At 41.6% G+C, this 23,365-nt stretch overlaps 1 protein-coding gene across 4 annotated transcripts in view; it reads left to right on the top strand.

Annotated features, from left to right (window-relative positions):
- Positions 1–23,365, top strand: part of DIAPH3 (diaphanous related formin 3) — an 847,513-nt gene that overhangs the window by 186,736 nt on the left and 637,412 nt on the right. For all 4 annotated transcript variants that reach the window (XM_068267828.1, XM_068267829.1, XM_068267827.1 and 1 more), the window contains one exon: positions 21,513–21,617. In XM_068267828.1, the coding sequence (XP_068123929.1) occupies positions 21,513–21,617 (105 nt within the window). The remainder of the gene's footprint in view (positions 1–21,512; positions 21,618–23,365) is intronic.

Genomic DNA, 23,365 nt, shown 5'->3' with positions numbered 1-23,365 from the left:
CTCATCTCCCTTCAGCTGTTATCTCCACCAAAATCTGCATGCACGTTCCCAGGCTGCACGTTCGCAGCTTGATTGTGCTCCTGTGGTTGGGAGCGTGATGCAATTGGGCAGTGCTAAAGAATTGCAATTGCACATACGCCAATTGCTCCCGGATAAAGGAGCGTGATCGAGGCAAGCATCTGCCCAGAGATGCGCGGTAGCCCGCAACTGGCTGTGTTGGCCAGATTTCGGGTGGCCATAGCAGCTGAAGGGAGAAGAGTGGAAAGACTGAGGGACCAGGATCCCAAGCAGACTTGATATAAGTCGCAGAATCTGTGGAAAACCATTATTATTTTTATCATTGTTATTGATTTATAAAGCACCATCAAAGTCCATGGCACTGTACAAAGTTAGAAAAACAAACATGGTGTACATCATAATAATGCAGACAATGGTATACATCAAATATAGACAAATGTAATATGACAAATAAAATGTATAACAGATTGAAAGATACAAAATGAATAACAAATTCCAAGACACAAAAGGGTGAGAGAGCCCTTTCCTTCCGAGCTTACAATCTTACAAACCAATTTAATCTCAGCATTTGAGAAGTTGGATTAGTTTAAATTTGAGTTTACCATCTGATATGCTGGCCACAATCATGTCACTTCTGTTGGCTTTGTAGGCTAAAACAGGAAGTGGTCACAACAAATCGAAACCTTAAAAATCTGTCTCCTGATCAAACTGATTACATAATTTGTCATGCATTTTGTTACCTGCTGGCAACAAGCTGAGTTAATGTTGTGCTACACATTGCTTATATCCTCCATGTTCTCCCCAGGCTCTTTTAGGTGGATGCTCCACCTGGCTAGTTTTGGTGAACACCCGGCTGACATTGGCTCATTTCCTCCTATGCTGTAGGCAGAATTGTGCAGGGAAGCACCGGTCCTGCATTCTCTCATCTCGCCTTACCCGGCTACTTTTTCATGCCACCCGGGTGGAAAAAAATTCTGGGGGAGAGCACTGACGCTACATCAGGAACTCTGGCAGTAACCATGCCTCTAGCTGGATTTTCAATTAGTATAGTGAAACAATGAAAATATGAAAGCTTTTGATATAAAAATCCATCAAACCTGTTTAATGCGCTGTTTGACTATTCTTGGTTACTAAAAATCAGTAACCCTTTGCGCACACGCATGCAAATGTTCAAAGAAATGCACTCACAGATTCACTCATCCAGGCACCTCGGTTATCCCTACAGCAAAGTTAAAAACTGGGGTCTTAGTTCACAAAGGAATGCATTCTCTTGCTTAGTCACCTACACTGCCCAGAAGTACCCAGGTAAACGTAGGTGTCCTAACTCTGGCCCTGTAACATGCATAGTGCAGACATGCAAACATTCATTGCATCAAATCTATCTAGGGATTAGTAGCACACATCCTGACGTCCTCTCCTGGTACAGATAGCGCATCTTACTAATCGCACAAGGGAGCTAAGGAAATGTATCCATGCACACCATGCACATACACCAGCATAAGCTGTGTGCATGCTGACAAAAAACACATTCAGGGGAAGGAGAGGGGGGGGGGGGGGGGGGAGTGCACTAGATTAAAACCCTGGCCACAAGGGTCCGTAACAAGAAAAGAACACCTAAATCCAGGCACATTGCCTCTAGTTAGGACATTTTCATAAGTAATTTAAGGAAAGGGAGTTGCTAAAGGGGGTATGGCCAGAAAAATAGCAAAAATCAGTAGCCGTTTGCACACTCGCATGCAAATGTTCAAACAAATGCATTCACAGATTCACTCATCCAGGCACCACTGTTATCCCTACAGCGAAAGTAAAATCAGGGGTCTTAGTTCACAAAGGAATGCAGGATGTGTGCTCCTAATCCCTAGATAGGTTTGATGCAATGAACGTTCGCATGTCTGCACTCTGCATGTTACAGGGCCAGAGTTAGGACACCTATGTTTACCTGGGTACTTCTGGGCAGTGTAGGTGACTAAGCAAGAGAATGCATTCCTTTGTGAACTAAGACCCCGGCTTTTACCCCTAAGTAGCCTCCTTCCTCATACAGATTGCAAATCTCTGCAGATAAAACTGGCCAAACTCCAGAGACGTAGTAGTAGTGTGGTCAAGTGACGCTGTAGGAAAAGCAACGCAGAAGAAAATAACTTGTTTAGTAAATAATAATAAAAAAAAATCTCTGTGCACCTGCACTGTTGTACCTTGTTCTGGAAAGCAGTCTTATTTCCTTTCTGACATATTACAGTCCTACAAACCAAACAGATGTTTATCGCACTACTCCATACCTCACCTCCTTCTACTTAGCAGCTGAGGATTTTGTCACATTCATCACTAATAAAACTGACAAAACATTACTTCACCATTCAGCCCTTATCTTCCAGCCATATCTTTTCTTCAGAGTACTAGAGTGCTCTCTAATACACTTAATGTCGCTCTCTGAACAAAGACTTCCACCTCTAATTCGACTACTTGTGCTTTGTATACAATCTCATTCCCTTTATTTGGGCTTGTTGCCTTGAGCAGACATTCATTTCTTATTTTATTTGCAAATCAGCACTGCAATGATAAGATTGCAAGCAGTGGAACCAAACTTTTTCTAACATGCTGAAAAAGGCAAATTTAGAGGACAGATTTCCTCTGCCCTTTTACACCAATCAGAGATTTAAAGTGCACCTGAAATGGAAGAACCCCCTCCCCCCCAAGAAAAAAATAAAATAAAAAACCTAGATACTTACCTCAGAAGAAGGAAGTCTCTGGATAGTTCAGTTCACATGCCTCCCCATCTTCTTACACCACTCCGTTCCAGTGCTAGAAGCCTTTGAAAGTATTTGACAGTACTGTTTAATATGGTGCTTATGGCTGTGCTTCCCTCCCTGTACGAGTGTGGCCGCACTGCACAGGAGCAAAGTATGGCCTGTGTGGTAGCATGGAGCAGCTCGTGCATGGCTGTTCCCTACGTCCATGTACTACTCCACTCTACTGCACAGGAGCAAGCCCTACCGGAGCCTGTGCAGTGCTGTTGTGCAGGGAGTTTGGCTGCGAAGAAGAGGGGTCCTGTCCAGAAGCAGACGGTTCAAAGAGGATCGTGGAAGACCCTGGAGCACCAAAGGCTTCCCTCTACTGTACTAAGTATCATTTTTTTTTAAAGCTTCTTTAACTTGAATACATTTTTGACACATGTTAGTTTTAAGCAACACTGTACTGTACTTACCCATGTAAGTACATTTACATCCAAGTGTAAAAAAAGTTTTGTGAAATCTAATAGAAACAAATGGAGCCATAAAATATCTACACTAAGAACTGCAACAGCATTTTCATTAACTACACATAGAAGTACCCAATCCAATCTTGTAATTGTGGATGTTTTATAGGTGTGGTTTGTTGATTTTTATGTCAGTGGCGGTATTAAGCCAATGGAGTTTTTAAAAAATCGGTATTTAAGTTTTTAGTATAGGGATTTAATGACTGTTTTGTTGTTGGCACTGGATCACACACTTATACTTAATACTCTGTGCTGATAAAAACAATTTAAGCTTTTAATGTATCTTTATATTTAGCTGCTGGTTAGATTTCCATAACAATGTATTTTTTTAAGTTCTCTTTTTGCCCCAAATGTATTATTAAATGTGGTTAAAGGGGAACTTCAGCCAAAACAAACATACTGTCATTAAGTTACATTAGTTATGTTAGTTAGAATAGATAGGTAATATAATCTTTTACTCACCCTGTTTTAAAAGAACAGGCAAATGTTTGTGATGCATGGGGGCTGCCATCTTTGTCATGGGGGCAGCCATCTTTTTGGTTGAAAGGAGGTGACAAGGAGCAGGAGACACAGTTCCAACTGTCCTGTGTCCTGATTACCCCTCCCAGCTGCACACGCTAGGCTTCAAATGTCAAATTCAAAATGTAAGAAAATTTTTTTTGCACCAGCAGAACGAGAGCAACAGAAATCCCATCATGCTTTGCACAGCATCAGGGGAAAAATGCCCGGGCAGTTTTCTTCTGTGCATCTAAAAATGAGGCTTGTATAAGAGAAACAAAGTTCTGATGCTGTGAAACTGTTAAAGAATCACCAGGCCTTTTCAGTGCTGCTGAGTCGATTTTTAGTCTGGAAGTTCACTTTAACACCAGATAAAGATCTAGCTTTTGTGACTCCTCATCTCCACATCTGGACTTTGTGAACCTGTGTAACTTGGCAGATGTAATTCTGTGAAGTGTATAAATATATGTGCAGCCGGTTGGTTTTCATCAGCCGAGAGTCAATGTTTGAAGCTGTCTTTGCAGTCTAGAGGCTGCAAGACTTTAAGAAAGTGTAAACAACTAGAAGCTGCCAATCTGCAAGCAAGTTGAGAAGATTCTTTAGTCAAGCTGGCAGAAGACTTAAAGCAACTCTAGCAAAGTGGAGAGGCTGCGCTGCTAGCAAAATGACAAAATTGAAGTAGGAAGCTGGGATTGCAAAGTCTGGCGGTCCCCAAAGACTTTTACCTACAAGTAATGCCACATTTGGAGTTGGTGTTCAGCAGTGGATAAAGTGGTCTTATGCTACATACACACACAAGTACTTTTTCAGGCATGGATTGAGGTCTCATCCTTCAAGTGATAATTCTTTTTCCTCCATGCAGAACGCCCCTTGTTATGCCCAAATAACTAAATTTTAGTTTCATCAGTCTACAGCACCTTGTTCCAAAATGAAGCTGGCTTGTTCAAATGTGCTTTAGGATACTTCAAGCGGCTCTGTTGGTGCTGTGAGTGGAGAAAAGGCTTCCTCTGCATCACTCTTGCATACAGCATCTCCTAGTGTACAGTGCATCGTTCAACCATTCGACGCAAAGTGACACCATCTGCAGCAAGAGGATGTTGTAGGTCTTTGGCGCTGGTCTGTGGGCTGACTCTTCGAGCCTTAACTTGAACTGAGCCTGTGGTCTTCCAATTCCTCAATATGTTCCTAACTGTGGAAACAGACAGCTGAAATATCTGAGACCGCTTTCTGTATCCTTCCCCTAAACCATGATGCATAGTACTAAAGAGAAAAGATACCCCTATACACAGCACCACTGCAGACCATATGTATCAATCAAAAAATATATTTTTATTACAAGCTTTGCAAACACATATCAATGCTACACAAACATTTAAAAACATCTAAAAACAGCATAATATTGTATTTCCAGCCATATTCAACATAATGGGCCTGCTAGATATAATAATCTATTATGTTCAGTCTCAGTGGATGTATAACCTGTAACCACTGGGGGCTCAGAGAATAAGCCCCCTCGTGGATGAACCCGGGTTCAGTAAGAATTATAAAGTGCAAAAAATTGGAACCATGAAAGTGCATATAGTGCTACACAAACAATCATTCAACATATGCAATAACTGTGCAACCTATCAGACTAAAAGTGCAGTTTAAATACTGTCAGAGTCACTAATGACCAAGTGGAAGCAGCCTATTAGGATCTGCAAAGAAGTGAATAAGAAAAAGATACTTAGCCGGGTATGAAAATAAAGGCAGGCAGACTGGCTTGGAAAGACGGAAGTATCCCCTCAGGACATAGCCCACATGCTCCGCGGTCGTCACTCCGCTTTGAAAGGTGAGGTAGATAGCCGTCTACCTACCTCACCTTTCAAAGCGGAGTGACGACCGCAGAGCATGTGGGCTATGTCCTGAGGGGATACTTCCGTCTTTCCAAGCCAGTCTGCCTGCCTTTCTTTTCATACCCGGCTAAGTATCTTTTTCTTATTCACTTCTTTGCAGATCCTAATAGGCTGCTTCCACTTGGTCATTAGTGACTCTGACAGTATTTAAACTGCACTTTTAGTCTGATAGGTTGCACAGTTATTGCATATGTTGAATGATTGTTTGTGTAGCACTATATGCACTTTCATAGTTCCAATTTTTTGCACTTCATAATTCTTACTGAACCCGGGTTCATCCACGAGGGGGCTCATTCTCTGAGCCCCCAGTGGTTACAGGTTATCCATCCACTGAGACTGAACATAATAGATTATTATATCTAGCAGGTCCATTATGTTGAATATGGCTGGAAATACAATATTATGCTGTTTTTAGATGTTTTTAAATTTTTGTATATCATTGATATGTGTTTGCAAAGCTTGTAATAAAAATATATTTTTTAGATTGATACATATGGTCTGCAGTGGTGCTGTGTATAGGGGTATCTTTTCTCTTTAGTACTATGTATACATGCTCTACCCCAGCACATGCAGTCATTATTACTTGGGGTGCTGACAAACTCTTTTGTGTCCTAAACCATGATGGTGAACAATCTTTGTCTTCAGGTCATTTGAGAGTTGTTTTGAGACCCTCATGTTGCTACCCTTCAGAGAAAATTAAGAGGAGACAAACTTTCAATTGACCCCCTTAAATACGCTTTCTCATAATTGGATTCACCTGTGTATGTAGGTCAGGTGTCACTGAGCTTACCAAGCCAATTTGAGTTCCAAAAATTAGTTGTAAAGGTTTTGGAATCAATAAAATGACAACCGTGCCCAAATTTATAAACCTGCCTAATTTTATTGAAATCACTATTGCGCACTTTCTGTAAATCCAGTAAACTTAATTTTACTTCTCAAATATCACTGTGTGTGTCTCCTATATGATATATTTAACTGACTTTTTTATCTTTTTTTTTAATTTTTTAATTTTTTTGTACAAATTAATTGTAATAGCAAGTAGTGAACAAAGATTGTCATTCAAATTCAAAATGTTACAATAATTCACATTACCTGCTAGCAAGTTTTCTATTATTATAAACAGATAAACATAACCATGTCTGAGAGAATATCCATTACTAGAAAGTATCTGTAAAAACATATCTAAATAATATAGACAAAGTAGGTAGTGGTTTAAGTTCTCTTGTATGTAGTCCACATAATTTCCAAGAAGAAATTTTCAAGAGACATTTCTCTAGTATGGATATAAGTGGTTTCTCTATTAATAATAGATATAGTGTATTCCCAGACCTATGTTATATCACATCATTATATTAATTGACACTAATAAAACAAAATTGATCAAGCTGGTTCCCCGAATCCCCCTGCCTCCCCCCCCCCCCCCCCCCCCAATCCCAAAACCCCAGACCAATTCTCCTTCCATCCCACCAGTGTTTTATCCCTATGTGTTAATGATCAAATTTCCAGGTCTCCCAAGTATCCCCCTATCTTAGCCTTCAGATACCATGTGGTATCCTCAAAAGGTTTCATAATTTGGATTATTTGCTCTGTTGTATGACATTTTTCAATAAAAACTTACCATGTGTTAAAGAATTTCTGTATCGTCTTTGATTTATGCCTTTCAATGTTGAGTATTTCCATGTGGAGAAGGTGGTCAAGAAGAGCTAAGACATCTTGTAGACTGGGGGAAGATGGATCTAGCCATTTTTTCATTACTGCTTTCTTTGATGCTAAGAGAAGCAAGTGTTCTCGCTTGGTAATTGCAATTATCTTTTCTTTTTCTATCGGGGGGTAGACTATGAAACAGACAGTAGAGGGGGTTAGGTGATCTCTGGATGTTGTAAAGAGAGTTAAAATGTGCAACTACTGTTGACCAACATATTTTTATATTGGGACATTGCCAGAGTATATGATTAAGTGTAGGTTTAGGGTCATTACATTTGGGGCATAAACTAAGGGGAGTCCCGCCCTCGTGTTTATACGGGCCTTGAATGGGAATATAGGCTCTATGGAGCGTTTTCAAATACATTTCTCGCCAGGTGTCTGCTATTATAGTTTTACGGACTTTCAACCATCCCTTTTTTACAACTTCAGAAAAAGACTCTTTGGTCATTTCTAGTAGTTCCGCCCACTTTTGTAAGTGGAGATAATGATTTTTGCAATATGTTTGGGTCTCTCTCAAAAAACTGTATAACCATGACAATGATTGTTTAGTCTTAGGGTTACTGAGAAGATCTTCGTAATGAGAATTAGATGCCACCGACCCATCTTTACCTAGTATTCACAGCACCTAACTTTGAACTTGTTGATAATAAAAAATATGAGGCCTAGGTAGGGTGTGTTTCTTCGCTACCTCTTCAAAAGATAAAAAAGATCCCTCCTGGTTCAAAAAAGCTCCCAATTGTGTTATCCTTTTTTTTACATTCAATATAGACCTTATGCATATCACCCGCCTTAAATCCCGGGTGTCCACGAAAAGGCATTGCTGGTGAAATATAACCCTGTAAGCCATATTTCCTTCTGACCTCTCTCCAAGTAATTAATGTATCGCGAATTAAATTATTTTTCTTGATGTGGTCGGGGAGTTGCTTTAATGGGGTATGCAAAACTCCAATAGGGGAAAAGGGATAGAGTAATTCATGATCTATTGTAGTAGGGGTATAATAGCTGGTGTTTCCCAGCCAGTCTCTAATATGGCGAAATATGGCAGCCAAATTGTAGGACCTCAGGTCTGGAAAATTTAGGCCTAAGTTATCAATAGGGGCTTTGAGCTTTGCTAAAGCGATTCTATGTTTCTTTGATTTCCATAGAAATCGAATGAAAGCTGTTTCAAGACCTTTTATATCTTTGTGTTTAACCCATTCGCGTTCCGTCGTTTTCACTTGAGCAATGTTCACCTCCCATTGACTAGCCTATAACTTTATCACTACTTATCACAATGAACTGATCTATATCTTGTTTTTTTCCGCCACCAATTAGGCTTTCTTTAGGGGGTACATTTTGCTAAGAGCCACTTTACTGTAAATGCATTTTAACAGGAAGTATAAGAAAAAAACGGAAAACACTCATTATTTCTCAGTTTTCAGCCATTATAGTTTTAAAATAATACATGCCTCCATAATTAAAACTCACGTATTGTATTTGCCCATTTTGTCCCGGTTATTACACCGTTAAAATTATGTCCCTATCACAATGTATGGCGACAATATTTTATTTGGAAATAAAGGTGCATTTTTTCCGTTTTGCATCTATCACTATTTACTTTTTAAGTTAAAAATAAAAAAAATTATAGAAATATTTCATCTTTACATTGATATTTAAAAAGTTTAGACCCTTAGGTAAATATTTACATTTTTTTTTATTGTATTTTTTTTTTTTTTATTAAACATTTTATTTGGGTATTTTTGGGAGGGTGGGAACCTATTTGTATGCCCTCAAAAATGTTATTCTGAGAGAAGGAGCGCGCCTGAGGTTCCAAAGCTAAATTAAAAATAAGTGGGGATAAGGGGCAGCCCTGGCGCACCCCTCCTCCCAGAACAAATGACTGGCTAGTGGCTCCCGTCAGGGAGATTCGAGCTTGAGGGTTGACATGCATAAGGTCCACATATGAATAAAAATTTCCCCCAAACCCAAAACGTTACAGTACCTTCATTACCCAAGACCATTCAATGCTATCAAAGGCCTTCTCGGCATCAAGAGCCAAGAAGGCCTCCGATCCAGAAGAGGACCCCCGTAGTCTGATATATTCAAGTGCTACTAGAGCCTTTCTGATATTAAAAACTGCACTTCTGTTTTGTATGAAACCCACTTGGGAGTCGTGTATTAAATTGGGTAGAAAGCCGGCTAGTCTATCGGCCAATATCTTAGACAACAGTTTGAAATCGACATTTAACAGAGATATTGGTGGATAGGCCGCCGGTTCAAGAGGATCCTTCCCTGAATTGGGTATCAATTTGATATATGCCTTGTTTGCTGTTTGAGGTAATGTATTTTGGGTGAGTATAGTGTTACACATTTCCTAGAGTGTGGCAGAGATCTCTGGTTTTAGTAGTTTAAAAAATTCTCCAGATAAGCCATCGGGGCCTGGTGCTTTATGTAAAAATAGATTTTTAATCCCCAATTGGACTTCGCCTGGAGTAATTGGCGCATTCAAGATCTCTAAGTCTTCCTCAGTGACTTTGGGGAGTTTACATTATCAAGGAAGGTTGATTGGTCTTCTGCCGAGCAGGATTGTGAGAAATATACATTTTTATAGAATTGAAGAACGACCTCTGCCACTTTCTCAGGAGTGCCAACTAGTTGCCCTTTAGAATTTTTAATCTGTGTGATAGAAGGTGGGGGGCCTCGTGTTTTTACTAGGTTAGCCATTAATTTGCCTGACTTATTACCCCATTTAAAGTATTTTGCAGAGCCGTAAGCTCTGTATACCTTGTCATACCTTTCTAAAGACAAATCACCGTTTCTTTTGTCAAGTATCCAATTATCCCTGTAGGTGAGGGATTTTCCTTGAAAGTCAGGTAGGAGGCTCGTGCTTTTTCACAAGTGGACATGTATTTTTCTAGTCTTTTTTTTTTTTTATATGAGCTGGTATATGCTAGTATCTAGCCCCTCAAAACTGCTTTAGCAGTTTCCCAAAAGAGGACAGGCTGACCCTTATGTCCCTTGTTATTGTTTTGATAATCTCTCCACCACATTACTATATCTTTAGCCAGCTGCTCATCGCTGTATAGGTTTGATTGAAAGCGCCAGCTTGGGTGTTTAGCTGGGGTTAAACTTAGTTCCATTGACACTGGTGTGTGGTCTGATATCACCATCGGTTTAATGGTCAAGTCTTGTAGATAAGGAATCATATTTCTAGAAATTAATATTACCGTATTTTTCGGACTATAAGACGCTCCGGACCATAAGACGCACCTGGATTTAGAGGACAAAAACCAGGAAAAAAAACAAAACAACAACCCGGTGCGTCTATGGTACAGGGTCGTCTTGTGGAGCTTTTCCCCCCCAAGCTGGTCTGCTATATACATATCTAGCTATCTATCCATCTATATAGATAGAGATAGATAGATCGACAGAGATACATATATATATATATATATATATATATGTATATGTGTATATATGTATATGTATATGTATATATATGTATATGTGTATATATATATATATATATATATATATATATATATATATATATTTATATATATATATTTATATATATATATATATATATTTATATTTATATATATATATATATGCGTATGTATATATATATAAATATATATGCATATATATATATATATATATATATATATATATATATATATATATATATATATATATATATATATATATATATATATATATATATATAATATGCATATATATATATATATATATATATATATATATATGCATATATATATATATATATATATATGTGCATATATATGTGCATATATATATATATATATATATATATATATATATATATATATATATATATATATATATATATATATATATATATATATATATATATATATATATATATATATATATATATATATATATATATATATATATATATATATATATATATCAGCGTGTAAGTGCCTGATGGGCCAGAGGCAGATCTCTAAGCTCATTGATTGGGTTTTTAGGATTTACTTGTATGATTGTATGTTAGGTTTAAAAATGTGTATTAAACCTAACATACAAAAAAAACACTTTTTGATTAAAGGCAATTTTGTGAATAAATGAATGCAGTTTTTCTACTGCAACTGCTGTGCCTTTAATGACATACAGGTATAGTTGGAGGTCTGATAGAATCTGCCCAAATGAAGTTTGTACAGGTTACCATACTTTGCATCTGAGCCTTTAACGTATAGAGCATGTGCAGCAGGCTCTTACAGTAGTTCTGTGGTCTGAATCCTATTCCCCTTGCAAGATTGAGAGAGGAAGCAGGGAAATGTAACACTGCCCAAAGGCTGTGAGCAGAGAGCAGACCCAGCTGCATTGTGTCTGTCACTTTGCAGGGATCCTGGATCATAACGTAACCCTCTCGTTCTCTATGGCAGGGACACAAGCTTCAGAGCGGCTGCAGGTCACTCACCCCTGTCCCACTGCTCGTCTCTGCTTTATGTCTGGTCACGCTCCACTCCCCTGCACTCTGATGTATACAAAGAAGCAGCGTCACTGTTCTGCTATTAGGAATCAGCGTCAGTGATGTCACGTGCTTCTGTATATACATCGGAGGGATGGGAAGTGAAGCGTGACCAGACATAAAGCAGAGGCAAATAGCGTGACAGGGGTGAGTGACCTGAAGCCCTCAGCTACTTCAAACAGCCCTCTGATACTTGTGACCAGCCAGAGAGAGAGAACGAGAGGCTGACGTTACAATCCAGTCTCCCTGCAAAGCAGCAGACACTCTTCAGCTGAGACGGCTCTGGATCACTCAGCGTCTGTTGCCATAAATCCTGTGTGCTCTGCCCGCAGCCTTTGCACGTTTCCCTGCCTTGTCTCTCAGTGGGAAGTGCATGCTGTGACAGATTCAGCACATCTGCAAGGTGCGCGCTATGAGGAAGAGCTGGTAATTTTAAAATGCTTTTATTTTACTGGACCCGATAGTCTCGGAGGCGGGACCATGGCTCTGTCATTGGGCCAATCACTGTGCAGTGACTGTACAGTGATTGGCCCAATGACAGAGCCATCATCCTGCCTCAGAGACCATCGGGCCAGTCAAATTAAAGCATTTTAAAATTACCAGCTCTTCCTCATAGCGCAGGGATGCGCTGAATCCCCGCAGATGCCCTTTACTTTCATGTAGTTAGGTAATTATGCCCCCTACAATGCCCGCTCCAGGTTCAGCACTGTGTGCTCGTAAAGGCACCTATATTTTCATGGTAAAGCTGGGCACTCCTGACCCTCCCCATGTTATATCCGGACCATAAGACGCACTTACTTTTTCTCCCCACTTTAGGGGAAGAAAAAGTGCGTCTTATGGTCCGAAAAATACGGTATATCTATTCTCGAGTGTGACTTGTGAGCATAAGAGTAGTGCGAATAGTCTCTATCTAGAGGATGAAGGTGTCGCCATGCATCTATAACAGCTGTGGTTTCTCTAAAAGATGTTACATTTTTGTCTTGGGTTGAAGACATGTTAACCTTTCTGGTCGGGGTCAGCCTGTCCTCCCTAGGATTAATCACCGCATTAAAATCCCACACTATCACACATTTTGAAAGACTTTGTTTTTGCATTGATATCTTTTGATAATTTAGACAAAAAAGAGGAGTTATTGGTATTAGGACCATAAACACCCCATAGTGTAAAATTATTGGAGTCATATTGAATTTCAGCTCTCGGCCATCTACCTTCTAGAGCATCAAAATCATGAGAGAGAGGTTTTCCCTTAACCTCTTGACGACCAGCTAACACCGATTGGCGTTAACTGGTCGTCTGCGGGTCTCCATGGAAACGGCCGCTCGTTCGAGGGTGTCTCCGTGAACAGCCGGAGAGCCGCCTCGCTGGCAAAATGTAAGCAGCAGCGCCGTAAGGCAGATCGGCGATCCCCGGCCTCTGATTGGCCGGGGATCGCCGGCCTATGAAAGGCTGAAGCCTATCCTTCAATGCGCAGGACGGATATCCGTCCTGCGCAGCTCACAGGGGGAGGGAGGGAGAGGGACGGAGCGCAGAAAATGATGCGGAGGGGGGCTTTGAAGAGCCCCCCCCCCGCAAAGCGCAGCAAGCCGGCGGCCATCAGACCCCCCCAGCAGGACATCCCCCTAGTGGGGAAAAAAGGGGGTAAGTCTGATCGCCCTGGCTCTATCCTGATCTGTTCTGCGGGCTAGAGAGCCCACGCAGCACAGATCAGCCATAAATCCCCTGGTCGTCAAGTGGTTAAAGGATTTGTTGATTAAAAGCAGTACACCAGCCTTAAGTTCTTTTGAGGGTGCCCCTAAAACTTGTCCCACCCACATCTTGGAGAGCAATGGTAATTCATGGACCCTCAAATGGGTTTCCTGTAGTAGTACCAGGTCTGACTTCATTTTCCCCAAATGTCATAACACTTTTGAAAGCTTTTGGGGAGTACGAAGGCCTTTGACATTCCAATGCTACGTACACACATGCGACAACGATCGTTCGTTAAGAACGACGAACGAACTTTTAATTGATGAAAGAACGACCTAAGTAAAGGTAGTTTTAAAATGTGTGTAACGATCTGATCGTTAGAACGAACGTTACATCACAGAAAGCAACTATTGCGCCTGCGCATAAAAATGAGAAGTTCCATGGAGAAATAGTGAAATGCGCATGTCAAGCCTAGTACGAACGATCGTTTCCAACGATGTACTACTTTTGCAAACGATCGTCGTTGGTTAAAATCCGCCGAGACAGAACTTTCTTTTGTAGCGATTTGGCTCGTTGGTCGTTTGCCTTAATAGTCGGTGGTTCGTTTTTTGTAACGATCGTCGTTGGTAAAGATCGGGGAACGATCGTTACAAACGACTATAGTCGCATGTGTGTACGCACCTCAAGTTATGATTTTCATGTCAGTAAATCTGTTACATCATAGGGATTAAGAAACCGTGTAGTATTATGTAGATAAGGCCATCTGCTGTCCCAGCTGCAGACAGATGGCTCTGGGAGTAGGATGGAAGTGCTTGTCAAAGAGTAATTTTGGGATTCTATCAGGGGGAGGAGTGGGGGTGAAGGGTCCTTAACCAGTAGGCCCTGTGGGAACCAAACATAACTGTAGCAATAAACATTACAGTAACTGAATGCTAAAGAAGGCGGTGATCCTAGGGGCCAGAATTAAACTGACTTCCCTGTCACCAATATAACCATTCAGTTTTCCCCTTTTTCTTAAGTAACCTGTAAATCTTATTGACCCCCTTTTTTCCACAGGAAACATAGCCCATCCTGTAAAGATTAGTAGCAGTACAATATAAAACAATATCAGGAAAAGGGTGGGCTTTCTATATAGAAACATTTTGTTGGGTGCTAATCCAGGCATAGCCACCCCGCATCAGATCGTTCCGTGATCGCCCGATTGTTCATATTAGCATGTATAACTATCATGAGAGGTTTCTTTAGGTCGGTTTAAGATATCAATATAGATAATAAAAACTAAAAATACAAAGAGTCTGTCCCTTTTAGAAAAAAAACAAGAAAAATGTTTCCATAGTCACCAGTATTCTTCCCTATGGTCGAATTCGTCGACATCATCCATCCCAAACAGTGGAATCCTGGCTGGAAACAATATTTCCTTTGTTGCTTTGAGTGAAAGTTACGTTTTCACCAACAGAGTCTTTTGTTGGAGATTGCGATGGTCTCGGCGATGTTGAGTTAGATAGCTGTGTAAGGTAAGTATCTGCGTCAGATGGAGATGTGAAGGAGGACGATTTACCATCCTCATAATAGATCAAAAGAGTGGCAGGGTAAATCAGGGCGAAGCGTATTTTACGCTTAACCACTTGAGGACCTAGGGCTTTCTACCCCTTAAGGACCGGCCACTTTTTTTCCATTCAGACCACTGCAGCTTTCACGGTTTATTGCTCGCTCATACAACCTACCACCTAAATAAATTTTGGCTCCTTTTCTTGTCACTAATAAAGCTTTCTTTTGGTGCTATTTGATTGCTCCTGCGATTTTTACTTTTTATTATATTCATCAAAAAAGACATGAATTTTGGCAAAAAAATGATTTTTTTAACTTTCTGTGCTGACATTTTTCAAATAAAGTAAAATTTCTGTATACATGCAGCGCGAAAAATGTGGACAAACATGTTTTTGATTAAGAAAACCCATTCAGTGTATATTTATTGGTTTGGGTAAAAGTTATAGCGTTTACAAACTATGGTGCAAAAAGTGAATTTTCCCATTTTCAAGCATCTATGACTGTTCTGACCCCCTGTCATGTTTCATGAGGGGCTAGAATTCCAGGATAGTATAAATACCCCCCAAATGACCCCATTTTGGAAAGAAGACATCCCAAAGTATTCACTGAGAGGCATAGTGAGTTCATAGAAGATATTATTTTTTGTCACAAGTAAGCGGAAAATGACACTTTGTGAAAAAAAAAAAAAAAAGTTTCCATTTCTTTTAACTTGCGACAAAAAATAAAATGAAATCTGCCACGGACTCACCATGCCCCTCTCTGAATACCTTGAAGGGTCTACTTTCCAAAATGGGGTCATTTTTGGGGTGTGTTTACTGTCCTGACATTTTGGGGGGTGCTAAATTGTAAGCACCCCTGTAAAGCCTAAAGGTGCTCATTGGACTTTGGACCCCTTAGCGCAGTTAGGCTGCAAAAAAGTGCCACACATGTGGTATTGCCGTACTCAGGAGAAGTAGTATAATGTGTTTTGGGGTGTATTTTTACACATACCCATGCTGGGTGGGAGAAATATCTCTGTAAATGACAATTTGTTAATTTTTTTTACACACAATTGTCCATTTACAGAGATCTTTCTCCCACTCAGCATGGGTATGTGTAAAAATACACCCCAAAACACATTATACTACTTCTCCTGAGTACGGCGATACCACGTGTGGCACTTTTTTGCACCCTAACTGCGCTAAAGGGCCCAAAGTCCAATGAGTACCTTTAGGATTTCACAGGTCGTTTTGAGAAATTTCGTTTCAAGACTACTCCTCACGGTTTAGGGCCCCTAAAATGCCAGGGCAGTATAGGAACCCCACAAATGACCCCATTTTAGAAAGAAGACACCCCAAGGTATTCAGTTAGGAGTATGGTGAGTTCATAGAAGTTTTTATTTTTTGTCACAAGTTAGCGGAAAATGACACTTTGTGGAAAAACACAATTAAAATCAATTTCCGCTAACTTGTGACAAAAAATAAAATCTTCTATGAACTCGCCATACTACTAACGGAATACCTTGGGGTGTCTTCTTTCTAAAATGGGGTCATTTGTGGGGTTCCTATACTGCCCTGGCATTTTAGGGGCCCTAAACCGTGAGGAGTAGTCTTGAAACGAAATTTCTCAAAATGACCAGTGAAATCCTAAAGGTACTCATTGGACTTTGGGCCCTTTAGCGCAGTTAGGGTGCAAAAAAGTGCCACACATGTGGTATCGCCGTACTCGGGAGAAGTAGCACAATGTGTTTTGGGGTGTATTTTTACACATACCCATGCTGGGTGGGAGAAACACCTCTGTAAATGACAATCTTTTGATTTTTTACACACAATTGTCCATTTACAGCGGTATTTCTCCCACCCAGCATGGGTATGTGTAAAAATACACCCCAAAACACATTGTACTACTTCTCCCGAGTACGGCGATACCACATGTGTGGCACTTTTTTGCACCCTAACTGCGCTAAGGGGCCCAAAGTCCAATGAGTACCTTTAGGATTTCACAGGTCATTTTTGTTTCAAGACTACTCCTCACGGTTTAGGGCCCCTAAAATGCCAGGGCAGTATAGGAACCCCACTAATGACCCCATTTTAGAAAGACACCCCAAGGTATTCCGTTAGGAGTGTGGTGAGTTCATAGAAGTTTTTATTTTTTTGTCACAAGTTAGCGGAAATTGATTTTAATTGATTTTTTTCACAAAGTGTCATTTTCCGCTAACTTGTGACAAAAAATAAAATCTTCTATGAACTCACCATACTCCTAACGGAATACGTTTGGGTGTCTTCTTTCTAGAATGGGGTCATTTGTGGGGTTCCTATACTGCCCTGGCATTTTAGGGGCCCTAAACCGTGAGGAGTAGTCTTGAAACAAAAATGACCTGTGAAATCCTAAAGGTACTCATTGGACTTTGGGCCCCTTAGCGCAGTTAGGCTGCAAAAAAGTGCCAATCATGTGGTATCGCCGTACTCGGGAGATGTAGTATAATGTGTTTTGGGGTGTATTTTTACACATACCCATGCTGGGTGGGAGAAATACCTCTGTAAATGACAATTGTTTGATTTTTTTTTACACACAATTGTCCATTTACAGAGAGATTTCTCCCACCCAGCATGGGTATGTGTAAAAATACACCCCAAAACACATTATAATACTTCTCCTGAGTACGGCGATACCACATGTGTGACACTTTTTTGCAGCCTAGGTGCGCTAAGGGGTCCAACGTCCTAATCACAGGTCATTTTGAGGCATTTGTTTTCTAGACTACTCCTCACGGTTTAGGGCCCCTAAAATGCCAGGGCAGTATAGGAACCCCACAAGTGACCCCATTTTAGAAAGAAGACACCCCAAGGTATTCCGTTAGGTGTATGGCGAGTTCATAGAAGATTTTATTTTTTGTCACAAGTTAGTGAAAAATGACACTTTGTGAAAAAAAACCAAAAATCAATTTCCACTAACTTTTGACAAAAAATAAAATCTTCTATGAACTCGTCATACACCTAACAGAATACATTGGGGTGTCTTTTTTCTAAAATGGGGTCCGTTTCTGGGGTTCCTATACCGCCCTGGCATTTTACGGGCCCAAAACCGTGAGTAGTCTGGAAACCAAATGTCTCAAAATGACTGTTCAGGGGTATAAGCATCTGCAAATTTTGATGACAGGTGGTCTATGAGGGGGCGAATTTTGTGGAACCGGTCATATGCAGGGTGGCCTTTTAGATGACAGGTTGTATTGGGCCTGATCTGATGGATAGGAGTGCTAGGGGGGTGACAGGAGGTGATTGATGGGTGTCTCAGGGGGTGGTTAGAGGGGAAAATAGATGCAATCAATGCACTGGGGAGGTGATCGGAAGGGGGTCTGAGGGGGATCTGAGGGTTTGGCCGAGTGATCAGGAGCCCACACGGGGCAAATTAGGGCCTGATCTGATGGGTAGGTGTGCTAGGGGGTGACAGGAGGTGATTGATGGGTGTCTCAAGGTATGATTAGAGTAGGGAATATATGCAAGCAATGCACTGGCGAGGTGATCAGGGCTGGGGCCTGAGGGCATTCTGAGGGTGTGGGCGGGTGATTGAGTGCCCTAGGGGCAGATAGGGGTCTAATCTGATAGGTAGCAGTGACAGGGGGTGATTGATGGGTAATTAGTGGGTGTTTAGAGGAGAGAATAGATGTAAACACTGCGTTTAGGTGGTGATCTGATGTCGGATCTGCGGGCGATCTATTGGTGTGGGTGGGTGATCAGATTGCCCGCAAGGGGCAGGTTAGGGGCTGATTGATGGGTGGCAGTGACAGGGGGTGATTGATGGGTGATTGACAGGTGATTGACAGGTGATCAGGGGGATAGATGCATACAGTACACAGGGGGGGGGGTCTGGGGGGGTGTCTGGGGAGAATCTGAGGGGTGGGGGGTGATCAGGAGGGGGCAGTGGGCAGGGGGGGAGATAAAAAAAAATAGCGTTGACAGATAGTGACAGAGAGTGATTGATGGGTGATTAGGGGGGGTGATTGGGTGCAAACAGGGGTCTGGGGGGTGGGCAGGGGGGGGGGGGGTTTGAGGGGTGCTGTGGGCGATCTGGGGCAGGGGGGGGAGAAATCACTGTGCTTGGGTGCAGACTAGGGTGGCTGCAGCCTGCCCTGGTGGTCCCTCGGACACTGGGACCACCAGGGCAGGAGGCAGCCTGTATAATACACTTTGTAAACATTACAAAGTGTATTATACACTTTGTATTCGGCGATCGCGGGGTTAACATCCCGCCGGCGCTTCCGTATAGCCGGCGGGATGTTGCGGCGGGCGAGCGGTGACAGGCGCCGGCGGAGGATCGCGTCACGGATGACGCGATCGCTCCGCCCATGCCCTTAGAAGGACCGCCGCCTCTGTGGGTGAGCCGGTCCTTCAGGGCTCCACTTCCCGGCCGCCCCTGTGCGTTAGGCGGTCGGGAAGTGGTTAACTAGCGACTGACAATACATTGTTAAAAGCCTTTCTTGCTTGATTCACTTCAGCCGAGTAATCTGCAAAAAGCAAGAGCTTCTGACCATCTACCTCTAGAGACCTCTGTGATCTATAGGCTCTCATTATTGTAACTTTTTCGGAGTAGTCCAGATATCGGGATATTACTGGGCGCTTCTTGTTAGGGCGCAGTGGGCCCATGCGGTGCGCCCACTCCACTTTATAGCTCATGTGTAGGCCCAAAGCCTCTGGTATAGCAGTGGAGCATATTTGAGCCAGCTCTGCGGGTTTGACCGACTCTGGTATGCCGATCACCCGCAGGTTGTTGCGCCTCGACCGGTTTTCTAAATCGTCAATTTTTTCAAACATGATTACTTGCCTTGCCTGTGTAGCCTGCGCCCGAGTAGCTGTTTCCTCATGTTTGTCTTCCAGAGAACTAATCTGGGATTCCACGTGGGGGATTCGTACTACGTGAGCAGCTAAATCCGCTTTGATAGGCGAGAGCTGTTGTTCCATCACCTCAGCAATTGTGGCAGTCAGCTCCGGTTTCAGCAATCTGACTACCTCATGAGCTAGTTGAGCGTAGTCTATTGTTTGTGTAGAGTAGGCCATTTCGTCTTTTTTTTTTTTTTTTTTTTAGTGGGCGAGACGGAGCTCCGGGCTTATGCTTCCATCTCCCGCGGCGCCGGAACCGGAAGTCTCGACTTTTTTTTTATCTTAACAACCAACGGTTTATACAGGAAAACCATGTCAATTAACAAGGTTGCCCAAACTTTCACACCATACTGTAATTGGGTATGCACATATGGTTTCATCGTATATAAGGGATCTTAGATTTGACATAATGCATGCTTGCATACCAAACAATTCTCACTTTTTTGCGATTTTTGAACTAGTAATGTCCTGTACGTTGTGCTGTTTAAAATGCTGCATATTTTACACTTGTTGAAAATTTGAGTTTAAATCCCCATGAGCTTACACAGTGTATCAAAATCAATAGAAAATAGTATGGAACTGTTAAAAGACTTGAATGTGTTCTCTACACATACAACCCAATAGTTCAAAACCTTTTTTCATTTCCTACTTTACTGGGTACAGGTACAATTACATCACCGTATTGAGTCCATGCAAGTGAATATACAGGAAAGTCTCTATCTGGATCTGGTGGGGATCCAGTGATGGTGGATAGTTGCTCTTTTATCTTACCTTTAGTTTAATTTCCTCCAATTTCCCCTCTCCCCCAAAGCCCTCTGCAGAGCAGCTAGCAGCGGAAAACACTCACCAGAACTCTGCCCGCCGTCCTCGTCACTACTTACAGCTGCTGCCTGTTATGCTGCATTCTCCGTACTGCTCTCGATGCTTGCGACCCCAAGGCTTGTCACACATTGGGAGCAGTATGGAAAATACAGCAGAATATCCTGTCGCTGTAAGAAGTGAAGAGAATGGTCCCGGGGCTCTGTTATGTTTTTTTTTTGTGTTCTGCACGCTGCTCTGCATTAGTTAGAGCACTGGAGAGAGGCAGTAGCCTAGAAATAGAAGAAATTATTTCTAATGCCACAGGCTCCTTTTGAAGTGACCTTGTAAAGATATGTCATAATAACCGTTAGTAGGAAAATAGACATTACCCATTACAGGTGTATCTTCTTTTGTGGCTTATTGCTATCATCAGTTTATTGTGTGGTACGCTTTTATAAACCATTTAATACATTAGTAGAATGAGACTTCCATTTAGTCCAGTACAGTAAAAGCAAGTCTGTAACCTTGCTAATATTGTGAAATGTAAGTGCTAGTTTATGTTCTTTTGGCCCTATGTGTTAGTCTTCCAAAGGGGGAAGCAGAGTGCATCTTGTTTGCTTTACAAAATAAATGAGAAAAAATTGAATTTGTACCCTTTTGTAGTTGACTGGCATATTATTTTAAGGTCTTATTATTATTATTATTATTATTATTTTACTTAAGAAATCTTTTTCTTACATTCCTTTGTTCAGGAGGATATGAATTTAAATGAAGATAGAAAAGCACCACTGCGTGAAAAAGACTTGGCCACCAAGAAAGACATGGTCATACAGTATATCAGCACTGCCTCCCATGCTGTAAGTTTTTTCTTTTTATACTTTTGGTCTCTAGAGGACAGCACACTATTTACAGTACCTTAAGGTTTATCTTTGGGCAAAAAGTGAAATCCTTCAGCAGACACATTCTGTATAAAAAGTAAATATATATGTGCTTTTTGAGTTTTGAATCCAACAGAATAAAGGTGAACACACACACTACACATTTTTATACATTTTTTTTTCCAATCTATTTTTTGTTTGTTAATTGTAACATTTGAGAAATATGACCAAAATATCCCACACGTGTTAAAGAGAACCCGAGGTGGGGTTCTGACAATGAAATCCGCACACAGAGGCTGGGTCTGCCTATACAGCCCAGCCTCTGTTGCTATCCAGATCCCCCCTAAGCCTCCCCTGTGCTCTGCGATCACCCATAAATCACAGCCGCGCTGTGCGGGTTGTTTACCTCTGTATTTTCAGTCTCGGCTCTCCCCCCGCCTCCTGCATAGCTCTGGTCCCTTCCCTCCAATCAGCGGGGAGGGAAGGGACGCGGGCGGGACCGGAGCTATGCAGGAGGCGGGGGGAGCAGCAGACTGACAGTACAGAGGTAAACATCCTGCTGTGACATGCTGCGTGTCGGCAGCGCGGCTGTGATTTATGGGTGATCGCAGCGCGCAGGGGGGGCTTGGGGGATCTGGATAGCAACAGAGGCTGGGCTGTATAGGCAGACCCAGCCTCTGTATGCGGATTTCATTGTCAGAACCCCACCTCGGGTTCTCTTTAAGTTTCTTTCCCTCAATTATAAAAAAAAATTATCAAAAAAAAAAAAATGCTTTGTCCAAATCAAGAAATTTGCAATCTAGTCTACATTATTCAGTTTTCATAAAAATTGATCAGAAAAATCAGCCACTACCCATAGGCTTTTCCAATCCAATAATTTGTATTAAATTGTCCCCAAAACGGCATCTTTTATTGTATCGTGTGTGGACATCTTCCAAGTGAAGATGTGTGTTTATCTTATGTGTTCCTTTGGAAATTATTCCTGTAGCCAGAAAAAAAAAAGTGTGCACAGCTATTTCCTGACGTCACTGATCTTCGCTTTATGGATCCAGAACATCATCCAATTTTTGTTAGTTGCAGGGATATCATTAGAGATGCTTGCAGCTTGATGCCGTACACATGACTCCCAACATCATCCCCCCATTTTCCATTAAATAGTACATGCTGCTTGGCAGAGACTCAGAGCATCATGTCTGTATAGACATCATTCAAAAACCAGTCCCTGAAGTGATACGTAAAGATGATTTGGTGTAATGAATATTGCGAATGTGTAACATTGGTCATCTCACCTCTATGGATATTATCTAATTTGCTTCTGAGCACAGAGTTTTGGCCACTGATCATGGCTGGTTCTGTATTTTTTTTCTTCACAGATCCTCTCAACGACAAGCTTGCGCAGTGGCAAAGTCATTAGGATAGTACCTCCAACCTACATATGACACTATTTCATAGCAGTCTTTGCAAAGCCAGAAAATGCCATATAGTGATGATCTCCGGATGAAATCTAAATAGGTCCAAATTACTGCAGCTGAGCGGGTGGGTGAGGGAGGGTTAAACTTAACCAGCAGCCGTCTTCTTTAATCCATCCCACGACGCATCCCACGCTGCGTTCCAAGCTGCGGTCACGTGACTACAAACACTTCCTTCTACCGGGTTGGAGGAAGTGTAGACGCATGTGAAGCAGCTTGGAACACAGCATGGGATGGATTAAAGAAGATGGCTGGTGG

The sequence above is a fragment of the Hyperolius riggenbachi genome, chromosome 2, assembly GCF_040937935.1.
Source record: "Hyperolius riggenbachi isolate aHypRig1 chromosome 2, aHypRig1.pri, whole genome shotgun sequence".
Taxonomy (NCBI): Eukaryota; Metazoa; Chordata; class Amphibia; order Anura; family Hyperoliidae; genus Hyperolius; species Hyperolius riggenbachi.
Note: the sequence above shows the minus strand (reverse complement) of the source record. Positions and strands in the feature narration are given on the sequence as shown.